The sequence below is a fragment of the Wyeomyia smithii genome, chromosome 2, assembly GCF_029784165.1.
Source record: "Wyeomyia smithii strain HCP4-BCI-WySm-NY-G18 chromosome 2, ASM2978416v1, whole genome shotgun sequence".
In the NCBI taxonomy this organism is placed as follows: domain Eukaryota; kingdom Metazoa; phylum Arthropoda; class Insecta; order Diptera; family Culicidae; genus Wyeomyia; species Wyeomyia smithii.
The window spans coordinates 91,851,086-91,875,097 of record NC_073695.1 but is presented as its reverse complement, the minus strand read 5'-3'; the positions used below and the strand labels follow the sequence as shown (position 1 = coordinate 91,875,097).

Below are 24,012 nucleotides of genomic sequence, written 5' to 3'. Positions count from 1 at the left end.
GTTTACTCACCAGTATCAACAATGACATCTATCAGGTCCATACTCTTGGCGAAGGCATCGCGTAGGTTGATATGGTGGAAGCTAACAATACTTCCCTCGCGTTTGGCACGATCGAGGGCCTCACGCCGCTTCAGGGCCTTCTCCCGCCGCATCTGATTCTTGTAAAATTCAGCGAAATTGTTAACGATGATAGGAATGGGCAATGCGATTACCAGTACGCCGCATATGCAACACACGGTACCAATCACTTTTCCAAGCGGAGTAGTGGGGTAGATGTCCCCGTAGCCAACCGTTGTCATGGTGATTCCCGCCCACCAAAATGTTTCGGGTATAGATACAAACTTGGTCTGAGGCTCGTCTTTTTCGGCAAAGTATGCGAGGGACGAAAATATGAGTACGCCCATTGCCAGGAACAACATTAGCAGACCCAGCTCCTTGTAGGAATTTCTCAGCGTGAAGCCTAGCGACTGCAGGCCCGTTGAATGTCGGGCCAGCTTAAGGATTCGCAGGATGCGCATGATGCGGAAGACTTGCACCACCCGGCGCACATCCTGGAACTGGTCCGTAGCGTTCTTGTTGGTCTCCAACAGGAACAAGGACACAAAATAGGGCAGAATGGCAAACAGATCAATTATATTGAGGCCGCCTTTGAAAAATTTCCACTTGTCCGGCGAGGCACTAAATCGCAGGACGTATTCGAGCGTGAACCAGGTGATGCACACCGCCTCAACCATCGCTAGTTCGGGATTGTCCTGAGAGGTGCCGTTATGTTCGGATTGCAGGGACGGTAATGTATTGAGTGTCAAAGCTATCGTAGATAATACTATGAAGAGAATAGATATCACGGCAATTACCTGCAATTAAAGATAGGCAACAGAACGGAAAAACTAGAGAGAGCAGTTTTTAGGGCTTTCGTATTGCTGTCGATCGATTGGAAGATTAGTTTTCTTCTCCTGAAGGCATGTTTTATTTATTGTTATGAAATCTCATGACGTTTGCAACAATGGTTCAAATTAAAACTGTTTTTTTTTCTGTCATAAGAAAATTACCGTCAAGTGTGCACACAGTGTGTAAGGCACAATTAAGCAAACAATAACTGTGATCAAATCGAAGAAGATTATATCAAATTAAACTCATGAAATTCATGCTTTTTAAATACAACATAACTTTACTGTATAAGTCCTGTGGCAACGCTTTGCAGTGTACCAAATATAATGGAGTCGCATTGTTACGGGTGATTCATAAGCAAAACAACAGTACCTCATCAAAACGAGTTCGTGAACGTGATTAATGTCGAAAATCGTACAAACCAGGTTATAATAACTATTACTTCCAAGTTGGCACGTATGATTCGTTTGCAGCCTTTTGAGTCTTGGTAACAAAATTGTGAATCAAAAGCACATCAGTAAGAATAAAAATAAACGTCCAATCACTAGCGTCAGCTGTTTTTTTTTCATTTAGTTTGTTTTGCTCTCTCTTGCTCTGTGTGATTCGGCCGGAGGGCACGGCGGTTGAGTTTTTCCAGTTTTGTGCGCTCGCATAGTAGAAGAAAGGAGGATGTAACAGGAAGTAGTAGCCGCAGTCGATTTTTTTTGAAGAAGGAAGAGGGAGATAAATAGTTCGGGAAAAGTTTGCTAGAAGTTGGATGGAATTGAGATTTTTTTGTTTTTTGTTTTCCACACTCACTCATGTATTTACTTTGATGTTGTAAGAAGTATTAGAAGATGAGCAAAGAGCAAGTTGGCAGCGAAGAGTCATTGTATTTATTACAGCGGAAAAGTTGCATTAGGGGTGAGTTTGGGATCGATCCGGTTGGAGTTGTCTTAGAACAAAGCACAATTGGAAAACAGGCCATTTCGGGTGTTAGATTGGCGTCACTTGGGTTATGTATTAGGGTGAAGTGGGCACAAAAAAGGAGCAAGCGCACACTGAATGCTAGATATTTGTGTTTTCAGTTAGTATAGCGACACTTATTGTTATTAGCTCAGACTGATTTATTATTGGGATCATTTGTTTGCAAAACTTTGTAAAGAAACCGAGAGGAAACACAATAAATGTATCCCGAAAGGCTATGTAGGGCAATCCAGGGGATAAATAGGAATGAGGTTTAGGCCGTTTCATTAATATAAATCTAAGGACTGTCTAGTTGTCAACCGTCAAGAAGTTTTTTTTTTCGAAAGGGTCTGCAGTCGTGCTTTTCTAAATAATAGCTGTACCGGTAAAAGAAACTGTATTTGTTTTGATATATTGCTATGCCGAAAACTGATCCAGTGGCAATTGTGTGGTATTAATTATATACTGTGAGGTCCTCCTCTAGGCGGTTGTTTTTGGAGGAGCACTTAAGCGCGGAAAACATAACCTTGTTGAAGGATTTCCGATAAACACGGATTTAGGAAACTATCACACACACACTGAACAAGGTCGGAAAACGTTCACTTGGCAACATTATTTTCTAACTGGGTTACGATTTTTCTGCTTTGCTGATGTATGCAGACAATGGACGTCACAAGTGAAAAGAAAGGATTAGTTCAACTCGTTGAAATTTTATGTGCAGAACTTAAAACTTTAGGAAAAAATCGAAACGAAGGGCTACTCATGAAACGAAACAACCAAAACTTTTCGATGAATTGTACGGCTTTTTGCTAGCAATGTTTGCGTTGAGAGCATTTTTTTTCTACACTGGTACTAATTTTCATGAGGCCTACTCAACGCGTTAGTAATATATAGAAACTTAAAGTCATAATGATAATATAGGTTTGGTTCACGGGTGGAAAATTTGAAAAATGTATTGTAATTTCCAGAACATTTAAAATGTAAAATCTGCATCTACATGCTGCTACATGGGCGATATCTTAAATGAGGGACATGATTGTGCGTTTAGGAAAGTTTTCTTCTCTTTTCTGCTGGTTAAACTGGCGGCGTGATTGCGATTGCAATTAGACAGGAAACGAAGAGAATTTCACATCATTATGGAGTTGTACCAATTGGGATTATTGCGAAAATAATAAATAAACTACAACTACTGCTACTGCTAGAAATAACTTTACCGAATCAGTTAGTTAATAAGAAAATTGCATGCAATAAACAGTTTTTTTAGCATTATTTTACAAACTCTGTACATAAATTTATACAGAAGAACGGATGATCTAGCGGAATTACTGTTTCTACCGGTTTCGCGATCATCGAAATAAATTCAATCACAAATTTGTTTCATAGGCTGCTTTTTTGTTTACAAACGCGTGTTTTAAGATTCCGTTTTTCGATAGCTTGTGGTGTTTTTTTTTTATTTCAAACTTCGTTAATATCAAAATACTGCATAAAACCATTCTAACTTTTAGCTTAAGTTATCTCTGTTATTAGCACATTATACCAGACATTCTTAGTAAAATTAATTACTGCTTAGTTTGCGAAAGCTATTCTCAGACCAGAGAATAATCACTGGTAGTTGAATTATTTTACTTCAAAAAAAATGTATTGTTTCGTGTCACTAAACCACTACTTTAGTTTGCTCACACCAAATTTTTTTCATGAGGTACTTTGATTAGTCTGTTTTCGTTTTTTTTTGTATTTGTTTAACAGGGTTTTCCATGAAAATACTTCATAAACTCAGCAATGAACTTTCAATTAAGATAGATCAAATTAAATAAATCTTTTCTCGGTCGTAACCGATCATTGATCGACCGCCACAATAACAACAGGTGTATATTTTCTGTAGTTTAAATAAACGTTTAACTCAATTGATCACGACTTTTCACACTCGATTCATACAGGGGTGTAATTGGAACAGTGATGCGAGCGGTTAAAAAATTATCGTTACCATCTCCCGATTCGGTTCTGTCCAGTTCGGACAAAGGAACCCGATCATCTTTCCCGTGGAGAGTGGATATGTATGTTTATACTGACCAATGCCGACTTTATGGTAAAACAGTTTGGAGCTCGTCCGATAATCGATTTCCAGCGTACACAATTAGAGCTCTATTAGCCGAAGACGGTCGTTTACGAACAGATAAAATAAATAATTATTTTCAACTTGTTTTCTAGTACGAGCAGAATGGACCGTTAGTAATGGGACCCAACAACGTTTGTTTACAAACATTCCCAGCTGGAAGTACTTCAACTTGGTGTTGCGAATTCACAGCTTGCCGGTGAGGTGAAGGTGAGGTTTGTTACTTGGCTCAGAAGGCGCTAGGCTTGGATCATCAGGAATGATTGACGATGAAGCGTGCTGTATTTGTTATTCATATATGGCTTTGGGAATTCGGTGACAAACGAATAGTACAAAAATTGCAGCAAATTCTGATTGTTGAATTGCTTTGTCGGCAGGTCAGATTAGTTACGAAAAAGTAACGCAGTGACAAACACGCATAAAAACCGAAGTCAGGAACCGCGTTTTAAAATTGTAGTCCCAAATTGCGGGTAAGATTGGCATCTAACATCGGTTCCTGTTCAACGTTTGTTTTGCATAGTTTCGGGTTCGTTAGTAACACTTACACAGCAGTGCTACAAAATGCGTTTACGAAAGGCGAACTATTTTAAGTCGTGCAGTTGCAACTGCTGTGTAATGAAATATGATTGTACAAACAATGTCCCGTTCATGCTTCGCAATAAATCACCGTTAGAGTTTTCATTCGGTAACTGTACGTAACAAAACCACAGACTTGCAAACGTGACGCTCGCACCAGTGGCTTTGTGCGAGGAAACACGAAGAATGTTGAGACCTGTGGTGTTGCATAACTGCGACGGAAAAACATCTCAGTCATTGCTTGTTGGGCGTGTTATGCGCTAAGCTAATTAGACTAACGGATCCAAGTTTTCCCCTTTCTATTTTGCTCAGAATATTAAGAGCCCCTTGCCAATTGACCCAAATCCTTTTAGGTGAGAACATACTCTCACAAATAAGGCTTGCAATGTGCGAAATTATGAATATCATTCTATTGGCAGCAATCACATTCTCCATTATTGGTCAGGAAAACCAATTAGTGATAAAGGGTTATGCCTTTTAGTTCGTGTGAAGTGAAATTTGTTAAACATTTCCGTGTGTACCTACGTGTTGGAGCTTTCCAACTTGGAAGCAATAGTGAGTGCATCATAAAACTGCTTAAGGGGTTATATACCTTTTTGGTCGAGAAAAACGAGGGAAGTTTGAATCTATTTTTAAGTGCATAGCACCATTTTCATTGCATCAAAGGGGTATTTTTCTGAAAGTACAGTTTATCAACAACAAAAAAAACCGTTTGATCTTGAGATATACCAATTATTACTGGAGTAATGGCCGTTTCCCCGAAACGCTATTTTTTGCAGAGGCTTGCGGTGATCCTGATAAAGACTCAGCGGGTCAATCGAAATAAAAAAACTCATATTATTTCATTAGTTTAGAAGTGTCACGATCACATTTATGAGTATTTTGTTTTCAGTGCAAATGGGAACGTTTTTCCCAAAAAATGCACGTTTTGAGCGCTAAAAATTGCATTAAAATTTTTTTTGCGGCAAAATGTAACTGTATGTTTCGAAAAGCGATCGTTCAGGGACCGGCGAATTTAATAACGAAAATTCAAAAGAAAAAAAGATGAAGGAAATCGGTTCAGTAGTTTTCCCGCAATCAGGATCACGGCAAAGTCATTTTTCGGAAAACACTATTCCGAGATAATCGCGTGTAAAGTTTCAAGATTAGCTTATGCGGCCGTGGCGAGGCGCACTGCAAATCGCTCTAACTTTTTTCCTATTGCTCAGATCGTTATGAAAATTTGTGAAAATGTTCTCAAGATGTTGTATTTGAAGATAATACAATAAAAAAATTTTCGGTTTTTGGAAAACTAAAAAGGTATATATCCCCTTAAGAACAATGTTCGAGGCAAAAAATCATTTACTAGAGGAGTGCCCAGCCTTTGCATGACACTAATTAGTACTGTCTTAATTGTTCACAGGCTGTCAACATCGAATTTAATTAATTCGTTTAATGGAATGGGGACAACATAACGCAACCTAAATTGAATGCAGGTAATTACATGTCCAGTCGCAGCGCAGGTTTGCTCATTTCTATTGCATATGGAAGTAGTATCAAATTTTGGGCGAAAAGGACATCCGTCGAGGTTTTATTTCCAATTAGGCAACAAACCTAAATATCTGTAGCAGCAGAATCGGCTGCGTTGAAATCTTCTATTCTTGGCACGAAATGAACATTATTAGGGTAGTGAAACTGATTTATGGGTGAGCAAGCTGAAATGAATTTTAAATTCGTAATATGAATGATGACCTACTCCTAATTGCGGTTTCCTATTTTTGGCAACCGCCAACTAAGACTTCGATTTCAAACGATTTCAGATAGTACTCCCCTATTCTCCTCTATTTGCTTGTATAAAACAACATACATTTACCTACATTTCAATGAGTTTGAATTTTTGATTCAATTGAAATTCATTTTGCTTTTTAAAATGATGTTACGCGTCGTGTTTATTGTATTTAATCAGTCCATAAATATCAAAATATCAATGAATTTCAAATGTTGTTTCAAACCCACGGTTGTCATTTTCTATTTAAAAATTCTAGTATATCTATTCCTTATTTCACTCTAAAACATTCCCATATTCGATTTTAATTATTATTTTATCAAACCGGAAGCCACCACGAATAATTACGGAAGAATTTTAGCTAACCGTTTTTGACCCAATTTTGAATATTGATATTTGAATTAATTTTGATGAAAATAAATTATTTATCTGCTATGTCATTATTGTTTTGGAGCACCCAAAAATTAGTAGATAATTTAAAAACCCTGTGTGAAGTGTACCAATCGATATACAGTGCAACTCATTCCTAAGGGAAAGCTTAAATGATTCATTTTCCCACGATATCACAATTGAATTTATACCTAAATAGAAAAGGCTTGGAATCTTTTGCGAAATAGTTCGCATGATAAAATTTACAAGCTACTAAACAACATGCATATTTTTGTAATAAACCTCTGGTGGTAAGGCTGTAAAATAAATTTACAAATTCATCAAATTTTTTAATTTTTTAATTTTTCTATTCCAAATACGTTATACTAATATTAAACGATTACAACAGGAGTTCATCCGGCTACACCTAAGTATACAGTGCAATTGCATATGGATGTTACGGTCTATAGTTTATATCGAATATCAGCTAAGTATTGTAACATTAACAATTTATTTTCAAGTAGCATGTGCCTACATTTTAGTACTCTGTAAAAAACGCATCAGATTTCTACCTATTTTCATCGCACTGAGCATACCATAAGGCCTTGTTTTGTTATTGTTTTCAAATTCATAAGATAATTTTTGATTCATTGATAATTTTTTTTTCTAAATTAGGTAAAAAGTTGGGCCTACAGCGAAAAACGAATTTTGGTAGCAGCAGCTGGAGTCTATAGGGCGGCAGAGGAGACACGTTATTTTTTGAAAAGGGGCAACCAAAACACGGGTGAGGCCTTTTCTTGCTTTGGGCGGGGTGTACTGTCAATAAGTGTCGGTGCTAATTTGCTATTCACTCATCAAACCGTCGAAATGTGACCAGCAGCCGTTTGTTGCTTCGTGTTTTGGTGGTTTCGTTTATTTGCCTTTTATATTTAGCAGCGGAATCCGCAGCAGTTTGGTAGGTATATTTTGGTAACGTGAACGGAAGGAAGGAGAAGACTAGTTATAGGTTTTTTGCGTATTTTTCTTTTCATCACACAGAACAGCAAGCTAACGGATAACAGCAAAACAAGTGGCACACATACAGCACAACATCACATAAAAGTGCATTAGGTACATTTACATATATACATAAAACAACATCTAGTGAAAACATTTAAGCATTAGCACACTGGCTTGATTTTTGCAGCGGGAGTAATGGCGGGATATATTGATATTCAATAATTTGTAGATTTTGTGTTGATCGCTTTTATTGCTTTGCTTGCGAGGATTCAAGGGCAAAACTGGTTCCAATGGCGGTTCGCAATTTGAATGCTCAATAATAATAGTTTTGTTTTGAACTTAGCCTCTCAGGTGATGGTAGTTCGATGAGGGGGATAAACTCTGTGATATGAATTACAATGAAAACAATTTGGATCAAAATCATGGAAATGAGTTACTCCAAATAGTCTGTAGGATGGTGTTGATGGTCTGGATATAGAGGAGTTATACTGTTCATGAGCAAAACAATAACAAAATAACTGTTTCCAGTCAATTTTATACTGATCAACTTCTGAATATCCAGTATTGTCAGATTGTTGCATAGATTGTGTTATTAGAATTTAAAATGAATTACATACATTTGTGTGATAATCAAGAAACGTTGTAATTTAGACCCAATGTAGGACGAATTACAGGATGGCTAGAGTCATGAGCTGCTCCAGGATTTACATCCTGAAACACAGGTGCAAGAGGGGCCTCATCCTTAAGTTATACCTACACGGGAACGAAACACTAGAGTAGTGCTCTACTACAAGCTGAATACATTCGGGCAGGTAGGTTTGTTGTTGACACTACTTCAACGAAGAAATTATTTTTTCCAATTTATGAGTTTTATTGTATGCCAGTACATATAATCAATAGGCGACATCTTGCTCGCACCATTTTATTTTTTTCGGGAAAAGTTATTTCAAGTCTAATTTTGGTTGATAGTTGAATTTTAACTATAGAGTGATAATGTTATCTATTACTTCATTTCATGTATTAGTGAAAAAGGTAGCAACAAAAACGCCTATTATTTTAGCCTCGTCAAAACAAGGTACTAGAAATTTTTCTCACTAGTCTACTAAGTAACGAAAAACGACAATCAAAAGAAATAATAATTAAATAGACAGAGGAAAAGAGAGAGAAAAATTTCTAGAACTTTAGCAAGTATTTTTCTTGGAGAAAAAATATCACATCAAACACAAAGAAAACTTTCCAATGAACACACACATAGACAGTGTTACTGAATCTTGCACTAGATGAATCTATGATTACTTAGTAAAAATTTTTTCCAATCTCAAAAACAAGGAAAATTACACGATAGTAACGAAACAATTCAAACACTAAAACATAACAAATGGGGATGCATTTTTCAAAAGTGACAATTAATGGCAGGATCGATGTTGTACTAGAGTGAAACTACTTTTGAGCATGAGGATTTGGTACAGAGCTCGTTCAAAAATAAAAATCGTTGATCAAGCACAGGAATGATAACAGTTTGAAACGAGACTGAAAACGAAAAATGGTTACCGGGAAGATAACGGGAAACAGAAGAAAAATTTTAAGTTCAAGACAAATAATTTTGTTATCAGTGCACAAAAATGTCGGTGGGTTCATTAGGGGTGGTTTCTTTCGACGGTAGAAGATTATAGTGGTTCATTTTTTGTAACTTTGGGAAACTTGTCGAAATCCGAATTCTCCGAGACTAAGTGTCTCGTCTTGTTGTGAGTTTTGGGTTGTTGAGAGAAGCACCCCGTCAGCAGAGTGGGAAAGCAACTTTACTGTGAGGGTAAAGTTACCTGCCCACGGCTGTGGCTGCTTCTCCCCGGATTTCGTCGGTCGGTGTTACTATTTGTTGGGAGTATTTTTTACCAACATCGAGGATTCTACAGCACGCCTGCCGCCTGGTTATATCGCATTTGCCCATTCCGAAATAAATAGTTGCTATTGTACACAATCGTGATACTAGTTCGGTATATATATAAAACGCGTGAAAACACGAGTTTGTGATATTAGTAATATAGTTGATGGCGTTAGAGTGAGCATAATGAACGTATACTAAAATCATAAACAAATATGCATACAAAAAACTTACTAAACAGTGATAGAATTGCAAACTATTAAAAGGAATTATGTTAGAGGAACAAAAGAAAATCACATGATTGATATCGGTGCACCGAGTACAGAATCCGCTGTCCTGCTGGATCTTGCAAGCGTTTGATTTTGATGGTAGCGTTTAGCAGTCACCACTCAACATCAACTTGCCCGTATATTATACGCTCTACGGATACGACACGATATTGAAACACTTTGACGACATCAACCAATTAAAGACTTACGTTCGGCGTTTGTATGGCAGTCAAAAACAATAAACTAACACTGTGAGCAGAAATCTCAAACTTTCGGGAAAGAATCAATTGGTAATAAGACGGTACACAGAAATCTTATAACTAATTGAAAAGCGCTAATCTTATAGTGGCGAGTTCTACGTTTCTATTCGCCTGCGAAAAGCTGGATTATCTGGTTACGCTAGAATTTTGACTTTTATTCAAGTATACCAAAATTCTTTCAGATATTAGCGATTCTGCGTTTTTTCTAGAAGCTTAAAATCAAAGTGATTTCTTCATTTCACACATAGATTTAGTGTTTCCGGTGTTTTTTTATTATCTGTGTACAGACTTGAAAGTTTGACAGCTCTAACACCAATCGTTTGTTGATTGTCTTTAAGCACTTTGCGTTTGTTTTTTTTGCTATGTTTCGCTCATACATTACGGAGCACCGAACGTTCGTCGAAATGTTCAGCGATATTGTTTACATATACATAACTGTTAATTGATAGGAGAAATGAAAAGAACAGAAAAAGCCGAAAACAGGAGAACATCGAATTGAAAGGCCATTTTAGCTTGGAAATAATTTTTGTTGATAATAATAATCATCGGATGGGGTAAGGGAGGAAATAAACAAGTGGGAAAAAAGTGTTCCGAGTAGCAATGTTTACAGGATGGCACGACGGACGTGGTGGTCCGAACGGCCACATGTTGAATGATGAAGGAGAATAAAACAGATTTCCAATGTTCGTTGAATAGTATGATTGAAGTGTTAATAACCGTTAAAGATTTGTTGCGTTTGTTTGGTGTGATTATGTTCGTTGCACCTAAATGTACAGCATGTCGTTTGGCACGTTAGTATCTAGCTTGCAGCGCAAAAGAAACGCTGGTGTCTCATAATCTTTCTCGCAAGATAATGAGGTGACAAGTGGAAACTGAAAGAGAAATGGTGACAAAACAAAAAACAAAAACTACAAATCATTTGACGTCACTCTGAATGTTTGAGCAGGAAAACTTAAAACGAGTCCAATGAGATGTGTTACAGCTCATTGCTTCTGGAGGACGTCAGGAAGGAGGAAATTAGGTTTAAGCTTTGATTGTTCGGGATCATCAAAATCAAAACATAATAATTATCGCCGTAGCTTTTTCGAGCAATGTCATTTTTAAGTATGTTTATGCTTACGTGTGTGTGTTTGTTTGTTTATGTGTGAATGGGTATGTCGTGGAACAACGTAGTCGAAGTTTTCAGTCATTTTTTGTCATGTTTGAAAAGAAATTATCGAGCTGTGAATGGAAATTCAATATTTAGAACACTTCTGTGCAATATCGGTCATTTGTGGCCCCAGCTTTTAACGCTTTCAGACAACTTCGTACATTCACTGCCTCATTCTTCATTTTTACATTTCCTTATTGCATATTGACTGATTCTATAGTTCCAAACTCAATATTATATGATCACATTTTTCGCATAAAAAACTTGGTTTTCAAATTACTGTTAATCCCTATAATTACGAAGATTGAAAAAAAAAATTCAAAAAACGAAATGATAGATTTGAATGCAATAAATGGATTTTGCACACAATAGAAATTTTTCGTTGAAACATTTTCCCATTTTTCATTTCTACTGACATAATTTTTAACTAGAATAGTTATAGCCGAAAAATAGAATAAAATGATTATATCTTTAATTTAGTTCAAAAAAACATGCGAAAGCGCTTAAACGATGTTGGTAGACTTACCATTTGCTAGACCAAGGGCAGATGTCGAGATACTCATGGTAGATAATTCATCGTCGTCTAGAATCGCAAAGTGGTTTGAATGTTACTTAGCAAAATCGGAATCACGTGTACCAATAAATTGTTCATCTTTGGGAGAAAATAGAATAAAATAGCTGAAGGATAGTAAGGTAGCTAAAAACTGTACTTTACATTCTAGCCGACGTGGCTCGTCATGACTGGCTCACCTGCCCTTTGACGCAAGAACCACTTCAATCTAGTTAACAGCAAAAAACGCTCTTCATTGCTTACAAGAACTCTGAGTTTGCTGGAAAAGTGGTTTCCAAGGTGTAGCTCAAGTACCGAGTCCAGTATTGTGAATAGGTACATCTTTCAAATACGTCTGATAGTCGCCACCTCGATACAGTAAGCCATATTCTAAGAGCTGGTAAATTTCATATGTGTGCAAAATTCATTCGTTTACATTGAGTTTTCTTTCGAAAAAAATATTTCACATGTTGTTTTAAGTTTTGAAAAAATGTTGGCCGTGAAAAAAAAAATCCAATGAAAATAAAAAATGTACGACAGTGATGTACGTATATTACAAAGTTATATTAAAACCGAAAATGGGCGTTGGCAGGGGCGACTATACTTTGATCGATTCTACCAAATCAAAGTTAAGGATGACTTTCAATATTGCATAACGTACACTTTTGATATGTTAGACAGTCCGTCTGCAATACGTCTCGACCCTCCGGTGAGGCTAGTTGAGTAGCAAACTTCAAGACGCTGATTGTGAAAAAAAATTATAGTGTCCAAATTAGAAAAATAAGACTTGGAAACAGCTGTGAATACTTGAGTTAGGTTTTTCGTACGCATTTAACATGCCAGCCCGATAGAAACGTCCGACAGAGACTTCGCTCGGAGCTGTTGCTTGGCGAATTAAAATCAAGGCATTTTCATGATTGGAATTCCTAATTGTGGAAAAAGGGGTGGAGCAGTCGCCTGAACAAGAAAACATGCTAGAGCTAGAATATGTGTATACAGAATTGTATAATACAGTTGAATTGCTAGTGGGTGGGACGAAATAAAAAAGAGGCTCTGACGGTGGCATTTGTTCGGGGAATGTTGTGCACCTTGCACGACAGCAGTGAGATGTTAAATTGATTTGAATTGAATGAAAGTGAAAGAAGAAGAGCAAAATGTGTGTGTGTATGTATATTTATAGAAATTGTAGAACATCGAGATTGGTTGTACGATTTGGAAAAGTGAACTAAATTGCGTTGAAATATTTTATTTACAGTCTTCAGGGTGAGTCGTTGTCTGTGGGGTTGTGACCAAATATGCAATCTTTCGTTCGTCTTTTTTGAGAGGAATTTTCCGTGTACTGCACAAGTTGCATTGTAGGTAATGATTTTCTCGCTTATTTTTGGTGTAAGTAAATTAAACCATAAAAAGAAAAGTTAAACGTGAACGAATCTTGGAACGGGTACGCTAACATTCAACAAGTACAGTTTTTGTTTCAAGAGAAAAAATAAGAAAAAAAAAATGAAAGTATGTATGTGTGTTTTTGAATGCTCTAGTAGTATGTCGAGTAGTAGGTCTGAAATCCCCACAGAAAAGAGAACAGAATGTAGACTGAAAGTAAGTTGGTGTGTCAACTTGTGTGTGTAACGATTTATTCTATCAGCGACGGGTTGGCGTATAAACTGAACGAGGGTGGAGAAAAGCACAAGATAACAGCAATGTCGTTGTCACATTTTGTACTTGACACAGTTGGAAGTAAAAACGCTTTCAATTTTTGTTGGCCCTGGGATTTTCTTAACTAAGGAATGATGTTTCGTGTGTAGTGGTCACGAAGTACCTTAGCCATTCTGTTTTGGTACTCCTGCATCAGTACATTAATGGTGTAGAAAACAAATTTCAAGGTGATATAATTGGATTCGGTTTTACGAAAGCCTTTCTCGCTTAATAATTCCCTGGTCTGAAAATGAGCTGATCCCGCAATCGGAAAGAGAAACGACGGAAGTGCGTTTCAGCGCTCAGATAGAAATGAACATCGAAATTACTCCTGGGAACAGGCTGTAATAGGTGACGCAATAAAAGTTTTGTCGGAAGGGGCCTGGTCGCTTGTGTTGAAGCAGGGTGATGGGTTTGGGGGGAATTCTCATTAATCATGTATCACGCGAGTCACCATGTAGCTGCCGACCGATTGCAAGTAATTTATCAACCTCACTAATGGCACTCATTTTTCGTTTAATTGGTTTCGACCTAATGGAGTACAGCGGCTTTAAATTTTTTTTTCATAAAATTGATTATAACAGACGTGACCTGAGCATAGTGAATAGTAAGAATATGCAACTTAGATAAACAGTCACTCCCATTCGAGATTCGAACATCGTATCTCAAGACTACAATTAAATACACTAGAAAAAAAGTATCCAATCCATCAAATTTTTCTACCTATTACCATTCAATGCAATCGGCTAAGCGCAATCCTCTTTCGGCACATTACCAAAATTAATTTACCCTGTGCCAAAAACAGCTTGCAAAGTAGGTACAGCTCTTTAGCTCAGTGAGTATCGATATCGAACGGTAAATTATTAAAATTCAATAATCCTTACAACCCGTTCGTTGCGACAAGCAAATAATTTACAATGCAACTCCCCTCGCTTGCTTCATTGCTCGAGAGGCCTATTGCCTGTGCAAAACGGCGAAATTGAAATTTCCAATCCGATCGTTACACGGAAAGTACAGTTTTCTGGGTTTCTCATCAGCATTTTTTTTAGTTTACGAAGCTTGCAGCTTTGTAGCTGTGGGTTAAGCAGTTGTTTGTTAAACTTGTTAGTCGTCAAAATGTTGAGGGTTGTTTTTAGTGCAATAATTCTGTCAGACAACAATATAAAACCATATTTGTTGAAAAGTTTGAATATATTTCTCGTGTAAGAAAACGAATACTACATATGAAATAATAAACAAGTTTGATTCAGATAATACAGGACTTCTGCTTTCCGTGTATATAACAGACTGAAGGGTACGTAGCAGCCAGAACGGGCACTTTGCTTTCTAAATAATTGTTTCTGGCATTGGGCCAGATGAGTATGGACAGCTGCCGTATGTGACAGAAAAAGCTTCTTTGTGCAAGTCATCGGCTTCACTGTAACAGGCGGGGGTTTCCAGTGGACTTTGACAAAAACGTAACCCAACATGGAAATGGTTCAAAGTGTGACGATTTGCTTGTTTTCTTGTGTTTTCGACTTTCGGTTCTGCAGGTGACAATTGGGGCTCAAACTGAAGCGAAGGAAACGTGACGGAACAAAACGGTTTTCATAAAAAATACAACAAAATTATTCAAGAACTGATTGCGAATTTTGATGGTAAATGAGTCCTGAAAAAAAGATGCTATTTACGGTAGATAAAATGATGAAATATTTCGTTATTGAATGAAAACGTTCGCAGAGGAGCCACATGCTTACCCTAGCAGCAAAACTAGTATTCGGTTTCTCGAGCAGTTCCCAAAGGTACTTTTGATATTGTGCGCATTTCCCATCGCCGAATTCTTCCTCCTCCCGTTGTCGTAAACTTTCCGCCTCTTTTCGCATTTCCTCGTGCACGTGTTCTTTTCGTTGATGGTACTTATGCTGACAGCAAGACTCCAGATACAGTTCGTCGACACCCCAATACTCGAGGTCGTCGCTAAACGCCAGCACACACATTTCGTCCACCAGATGAAGCTTTCCGGTGCGGTAAAAATTAAGTATGGAACTGAAGCTCTTTGGGTGTCTATCGAAAAAGTATTCGTTGTCTATTAATGAGTAATCATCGCAAAGCTCCGATATTGCTTCGTGCGTGTTACACTCGCGCAGTCTCCCTAGTCGTGTGTGCGGTAGTCGTTCGAGGGTTCGCCAAAGGACTTCATGCTTTACGCCACCTACGTTGATCAGCACACGTCGGTTGAGCGCCTTCGATCGCATTATCATGAAGGGCTCCGGTGGTATTGATGACATTGATCTGTGGGAAAAATATTAAATGTTCATTGGAATCAACTTTACAACCGGTTGGTCTTTGGCTAGAAATTACACTAAATTGATAAAAGCGCTGCCTTACTCGGTCACATTTTTACGGCTTTGCTCGAATTATATACCAATTTTCATAGAATTTTGCAATGCCTGTAGATAGTAAAATGTTATACTGTGTAGCCATCGTGTGTTCTCTTTATCGCTGTACAAAATATAGAGGTAACTGTTACTCCTGATAAAGACCATTATATTATTATTTTAGATGCCTAACAACTTTACCGAAAACCAAGAATGGTTAAAATCGTATCAGAGAATTATCATGAGAGAATCCTATTGGATTCTGATCACGCATAATACGCGATGTTTTGTATCGTCTCTCGAGAAGAGAACTTGTGTGACAAATAAACTGCCGAAAGAATACTCCGTGAACTTTATAGCCTGTTAACTGTATGCGAGTTTATCGTCGCTTGTTCATACGCTTTCTCGATTCTCTCTTCGGTTTCAAAAGGTAATTCATTATCGTCTCCCGATCCGATCGAGCCGTGGAACGAAAATTTTTGGTTCGAATCACCTTGTGAGCAGTGATGCCACATTTTCATCTGTATTTTGGAGCCCAAAAAATCTTCTCACCTTGGAAAAATTTCAAAAAATCTGTATAAAAATCTGGATCTGTACTGGACATATCCTTCTCGAAAAAAATTCAATATAGCTTGTTTAACATTTTTTCGTGACTCATTCATGCACACGTTTTTGCGTAGCATATGAATATAATAAAGCCTCCGGTCTCTGCCATGGTGAACGCGAACGCGAGCGATGGGGCGAGAAACTTGCCGTAGGTAAATAAACAGTTCTCTTTACGGCTGTTCATTTACCCACGGCAAGTTTCTCGCTCCATCGCTCGCGTTCGCGTTCACCATGGCAGAGGCCTCCGACACGCTCCACCGCATTTGAGATAATTTATGTTTTTCAACTAAATGAAGAAGTTTAGTTTACGACCCCATGAAAACCAAAAAAAAAAAAACTGTAAAAATCTGTAGTATTTCCAGAAAATCTGTAATCTGTATATGAAGATATCTGTATGATAAATACGCAAAAAATCTGTATAAATGCAGATAAATCTGTATATGTGGCATCACTGCTTGTGAGTGAGGGTGTCCCGATAATCGTAAAATTGTATCGCAAACCAAAAACTCAGAGAGAAAAAACTGCAAGCGTTAGACCAACTAAAAGGCAGCACAAAACAGGGATACCAGATTTACAGAATTGAGTCCGTTTCCGATTTTGTTTTTTTTTTCAAATGGAAAATATTTGTTGTTACTTTGTGCATAGCTTGCAAGCTTTTTTCGAATCTGTTTATATTTGCGGATTTTTTTACAAAATTTGTGCAGGTTTTTTGCTTGTTTAAGAAAAACTTTGATACCGTGCTGGATCGAAACCCGTACAGTATCGAAATCCGTACACCTTGACGTTTATCTTCAGTTTCAAGCATTATAAAAATGAAAATTCATATGATAGTTACATGTACATGTCCGTTGAGCTGTTGGCCTTCTGTTAAATTAAACTATGCGTCAGTAGGCCATGAAACAAAAATATTAAAAATAAAAAATCAATCGTGTATCGGTTTCAGTTGTCATTTCGTTGTATCGTTAGAGTATTTACTAAGAAAACGTTCTTCAGATGAAAACGTTTTTCAAGTGGGATATACGTGTTTTACTCTGTGAATCTTCTTGAAATTGATAGAAAAGGTGAGTCTTTGTCATTTTCGAGCTGTATATTGACTGGTAAATAGTGTAAATTGTATTAATTCAACAAAAACTGTGCCGTACGGATTTTGATCCTTGTTAATTGCTTGAATCGAAATCCGTACAGCGTGTGTATCATGCAGAAATTGTTGAATTTTCTTCTTGTTTACAGCATATAATGGAAGAAAACAAGTATAAATATACGACCAACAATTTCGAAGGAGCTGTGACTGGTGTGCGCAAGGGAAAGTCGTACCGGGAAGCTTCGAGAGACTCTGGTGTTCCGGTTACTACGATAAGCGGTACCGCAACGAAACGCTACGAAAATTGCACTATTTCAGCTGATATACAAAATAAGAAAACCGTGCTTAGAAACCAATTGATAAATTATGACTAAAAGATGTTCATTTTTGTACTTCTATATCTATACGGATTTTGATTTATTGCTATATGGACTTTGATCCAGTCTATATCGCGTGTGTGCGGATTTCGATTCAAAAGTGTACGGGCTTTGATTCAGACAAAAAACTGTGTACGGATTTCGATTCAAAACATGTCCTATTTAAACATGATTTTTTCGAGTTTCGGAGTGATTTTAATCATTTTGCTTGAAAATAGTGATAAAATATTAGTAAACCTATAAGTAAACATGTCAGTTTAAAGCAATATGTGATTTCTTGATTTTATATTGACCGTCGAAGATTATCATGTGCTTAGGTGTACGGATTTCGATCCAGCACGGTATCGGCCAACATACATCAGCGAACAAACCTTCGATGCAAATAAAACCGACGAACAAAAGAACATTGAGTTGACAATGACAACAGCAGGCAACATTTTGTTAAACGATGAAACACCTATTTTACTGTCAACACTTGCGACTCGGAAAGATAGGGGGATAATTGTTCAAGAGATCGCAATCGCTTCACTTTTCCGATAATTATCGTCTCGCGATTCTTCCCTTTTGTTTCGACACTTGGATTCTATCAGGATTATATCAGAGTGAATCATCGGTTTGTAGAGCTATTGGAAATTCCATCTCTGAGAGAGAATGAATTATCTCAGAGAATCTCCGAATTGGTTCACTCGGACTGGCATATCGTACGATAAATGTTAGAACCGACTGAGAGACGAAGTTGACTCACACGTTGAAAAAGTTCGAATGTTTATCGCCGATTTTATCGCCGATCACCATCATTGCCGAAAACACTAAGGTGCTAGAATGTTTTTAAAATGTGTTAAAAGCGGGGAATTCAAAACTGAAAATATTTTTTTGCCAACACTAGCAGTGTTCCGGCGTAAGTTAGATTTCATCAGAAGTAATTTTCATATTCTTCGTTCTCCAGCAACCAACATAGAATGGTTGAAATGTACGTTCAATATAACATGATTCATTCTTTACCCGTAAGAAGATTGGATCGAAAATTTACGGCCTTTCAATAATTTAACCCGTGGAAATATATCTCCATGAATCTGAACATAGCCATAACTCCTGTCTAATTCATCCAATTTCTTAGATGAAGAACGACCAGAAAACCTAAAAACAAGAGATTTTCAAAACCTAATTTTGAAATATTTAGAAAAGGGATGCATTTAGTAGGTTAGTACCAAAAGTTTTATAATTTGAAAATTATCGTTTTATTTTCTGTTATTAGAATTATATTCCATCGATAGAATTCGAGAGGAATTCTTTTAAAAGTTGAAAATGTAAAAATTCATCAAAATTAAGCTTTTATGGAAAAAAATGCCTTACATTACTTCTTTTCCTGTACTTTTTATCAAAAGTTTTGAAATAGTTTTGAGTTTGAACGAAAAATGAACTTCAAGGAAAATTCAGCTCTATTTGTGTCGATAAAAAAATAAGTAATAGTTTCCTAACTTTCTAAACTTAAATTTGAAATAATTTGCATTAAGGAGGTTATTACCAAAAGTTTTATAATTTGAAAATTATTATTAGAATCATATTCCATCGATAGAATTCAAGAGTAAATCTTTTAAAAGTTGAAAATGAAAAAAATCTTCAAAACTTAACTTTTTTTTTAATTTTAAGTTTGAACGAAAAATGAACTTCAAGGAAAATTCAACTGTATTTGTATTGATAAAAAAATTAGTAATAGTTTCCTAACTTTCTAAACCTAAATTTGAAATAATTTGAAAACAGATGCATGTAGGAAGTTAATTATTATGAGTTTTTGATTGCAAATGTTTTTTCGAATCTCTTAAAATCATTAGAATACAAATATTTTGGAAAATGTTAAATAAATTTTGTTTTAAAAACTTAACTTTCTATAAAAAATGACCTTCCGTTCCTTTTTTTTGCAAACTGCAATTTAGTGTTTATTCATAATATACAGGGGATATACACAATGATTGAGACAGGCAAAATTCTAAAAATGCCTATAACTTTATGAATCAATTGAATGAACAACAAATTGTGACGCAACGAGATTTGACGCAACCGGTTCGGCTATTTAGTACCTAGTAGGTACACGAGAAAATTTTTGTTAGAAAAACTTTGTTTCCTTAAGAGTGCCCACTTTGGTTTGTTCCGAAGAGTTTTGAGAAACTAAGTTTTTAAAATACTGTATGCCTGAAGGGCACTGGGTACTGAAATACCACTGCGACAGTCTTGCTGATTGTCTTTTGTGGCTGGCCCCGATTGCTGTGAACAGCTTACGGATTGCTCGTACTCATTGATGGAGTAGGACTGTTTCGTTGTAAACTTGTAGGGGTACTGGGGGTAAGCCCGGCCCCCGAAGGAAAATGATTCTTTAGTAGGACTTGATGGCAAATATTGTTATATTTCTTTCACAGAATCATTGCCCAGATTGTTTTCTACAAGATATGAAAGCTTTCAGTACTTTCAAACAGTTATTTTACAAGGAATAGTGAAGTTTTGAAACCAAGATAAAAACGACGTTTAGCAACCAGTGCGGGTGAAACCGGCACCCCTTGGGGGTAACACCGGCACCTAAGTTTGTTCATGAATTTACTCGAATTAACTGAACCAATTTGAATTCGGAAACCGCCAAATGAGAGATCTTACATTACTATATGTTACTGTTGAATTTGGTTGTTGTCGGTTAGCTGGTTCTGGGGAGATTGCCGGAACAAGTTCCGGTGAACATTATGTATAAACAATGGAAGAATTCGATACTCGGCAAGCCTATCATGTGGCACTTTGAATCATATTATTAACTAGTTCAATCGAAGCCAGGATTACATTGACCACACCGGAGCATATTCCAAATACCACCGGGAAAGCGGTCAGTTTTGTGACTTGATTCAGAACATTTGACACCTCTACTAACCCTTGGAATCATTCATAAATCACAGAAGAGCTTGAGTGCATGGTTCTAAGTCGATTAATTATTTTATTTAGCAGCGAGACATCGATAATAGATGTGAAATATGTGTCAGTAACATCCAACTAGCTTCAGACCATGTCGGGCTCACCCCACTCACCGGGTGACGGTGTTACCTCGACAGCACACATTTTTTAAAAAAAAGTATTTCTACAAATTTATCGCATCAAATTACCTCAGATCAAATTCCTGTGATTGCTAACAATACAGGCAATAAATTGTAGAGCAACGAAAAAATATTTTAGTCTTTTCAAATGAATTAAAGCTTAAGTTCCACTCACGAAAAATTACATCCGTTTGTCTATTATTTTGACGTTTGACGTTTCACGGTGGTTTCGATGTATCTTAAAATGTCTAAAATATTAAATATCAACACTTCACATATTCCAAAACAAGTTAATTAGCGTTTTCTAGTTAAATCCCAGGGGTGACGGTCTTACCCCCAGTACCCCTACCCCAATTAGGTACAACATAGTTGATGAAACTAATAACCTGCTTGGGATTAGAGCTCCATACTTGGTATGGAGTTAAAAGGTAAGTTCCTAAGAAGTTGTACCTAGAGGAAGCGAGAGCTCCGCAAGAGCAAAGCAAATGCTCTGAACTCTCTGGTTCAGATTTGCAGAATCGGCAGGTGTCGTTCAACACTACACCGATTTTCTTTCAATGATGAAAAGCGGGACAGTGTCCGGTAAGGAGTCCCGTGGTTATCCGTAGTTCATTATGATTTAGACTAAGTAACTTTCTGGCGGTTCCGGGGTTCGGATAGATTAACTTTTTAGCTTGTCTACAACCCTCCCTAGTAACACACGTTGGTATAGAATAGTTGACGTTATCTATTCCATGACATCAATATCACCAGAAAAGCGCAAAACATGATGGCTAGTAGAACAAGTAGCGATAACTGCATGAAAGCAAGCCAACTTGATATAATTAAGTGGCAAAATACATCTCGAGTACCAATACGGCAATGCGCAAATCTGTTGCTATGACACCTGTTAACCAGCGCATGCGCAAATGTGTTGTGTCTGCGCAGTGCAACTAGATCGTGAATTGCTTTTATCAGTGGCAGTTTTAATTGATTATAAAATGATGACAAAAAATAATATTCAATCTTTCAAAAAGAGTTGTTTCTTTCGCTTGAATATTGAAATTGTTTTCGCATAGTTTCAACGTTATCTGGATATAAAATCTAACAAAACTAGAAAACGCTGTTAGATATACAATAACGAAAAACTGAAGTGATATTGGTTACACTGCAAGCGTTTTGTTTATCTTTCGATGGCGCGTTTTGACCCGCTTCGAATAAATATAGATATCGTTCATATAATTTAAATATTATTTTGATCAAGTAATTTTAAGTAGGGTGTTGAATGCTACGACTATTGTACTGGTGTAATGTCTTACGAAAAGACCAAGTGATAGTGATTGTCATTCTTGAACTCATGTTATCAAAAACATCTCCAAAACCAGAAAAAACGAGCTTGTTTCCGAAATGCGGTTTTATTACTGATAAAAAACAACTTCAAACACAATATAATAACACAAGTTTTCAATTGCGCTTGTAGTACGCTTGTATGACTCCTTTTGTTGTTACTTATTTTCTAACATGTTTTGTGTGTTACTTGGGCTGTACCTGTTGCCATTGGGATGCTATTTCTAGCCTTTCCCAAGTTAGTATTTCGCTTTTGATAGCGCAATTGGACGTACTCGGAAACGTCTCGGGGCCAATAAACCGCTGAGCTGATCCCTGTCTTGCTAGGTAGTCAGCTTGTTCATTACCCTCGACTCCGCAATGTCGGGGCACCCAAAACAGAAAAACTGAGTTCTGCCTGGAGAGTTCCCGTAGAGCAGTGATTCTCAACCTGTGGTACGCGTACCCCTGGGGGTACTCGAGAGCCTTCAGGGGGTACGCGAAAGAAAAATCAGTAATGGCGGACAAAGCAATTTTTCTTTAAAATACTTCAAATGTTGTTGCTTACTCTTAAAACATGACTGTAACAAGCAAACAAATCATAGTTCAATTTGAAACCTGAAGTAGACTACCACAATATGATCTATCTCTACTCTATCACACTCTGCGAGAGCATTTCAAGCGGAGGGTACAATCGAAATGAAAAATATCGCTAAGGGGTACGCGGACGAAAAAAAGTTTAGAACCGCTGCCGTAGAGTTTCAATGCATTTCCGAACAAGTTTGGAAGCGCATTTGACAGACTTAAGTGCTAGTAGTGCAAGGAAACTAATTTGTCTATATATAAAAAAAACTTATTTTGATGACCGATTTTTTCAAGTTAAGATAATTTTCTAGAAGTTATCCGTTGACAAACCGTTCTCTATCTCTCCTCATTTTTAAGATATATTGATTCATAAGAAAGAGGTTTAAATACTTCGAACCTTTTTATATGTAATTACAGATAAATGTTCTAAAAAAAGTTTGCAAAGTTGCGTGGTTCAGTATGGCTTACATACCCACAAAGTTTCATTGAGTTCTGCGAGGGTGCTACCTACTCATCTTCCTTACCCAACAAGAAGGTTAAGTTTGAAAAAAAAAATTCAATCTCAACATTTTTCAAAATATTCGTATTCTAATGATTTTGAACCCATTTTGGATAGACAACAACACGCCTATTTAAAAAATTCATATTTCAATAATTCCTTTACGGATTTTCGATCTTTGGGTATCAATGAACTTGGAATGATTTCTAGTTATTGGTAAAATATGAACTTATATTAAACAAAATGTCAGAAAAAGTCTCACGCGTTGCAAAAGTATATATTTTGACACACTCTCCTAAAATCCAGAACATTTCTAGTGTCCTTCGGTCATATCCAATCTGCAGATAATACTGCGAAAATATCAAATTTTTCCAGTAAAACAAAACCTGTTGATTCAAAATTGATTCATTTTTCATAAAGTTAAGGCTATTCAAAAACTAACGGAAACTTGACCTTGAAACTTTTCATTAATTGTTATCGCTGAGCAATGTAGTAATAGTAATAACCAACGAACTACCAAATTATCCAGCTATTTTCCTATCCAATGACATATTATTTAATTTAATTCATCACGTAGTTATGTAGTGCACCACTGTTTAAAATCTAACCACCTCTTAGCCGGTTTTATATTCATTTATACAGAATGTACACCGGTATAAAAAACAAAGACGTA

At 36.8% G+C, this 24,012-nt stretch overlaps 1 protein-coding gene across 11 annotated transcripts in view; it reads right to left on the bottom strand.

Moving 5' to 3' along the window:
• The window catches only part of LOC129722324 (potassium voltage-gated channel protein Shab), a 207,125-nt gene that overhangs the window by 67,361 nt on the left and 115,752 nt on the right, over window positions 1-24,012 (bottom strand). For all 11 annotated transcript variants that reach the window (XR_008727591.1, XM_055675679.1, XM_055675678.1 and 8 more), the window contains 2 exons: window positions 15,195-15,729; window positions 11-854 (listed from right to left, as the gene is read on the bottom strand). Coding sequence is in view for 10 of the 11 variants with exons in the window: in XM_055675679.1 (XP_055531654.1) it covers window positions 11-854; window positions 15,195-15,729 (1,379 nt within the window). In the remaining variant the exon portion in view is untranslated. The remainder of the gene's footprint in view (window positions 1-10; window positions 855-15,194; window positions 15,730-24,012) is intronic.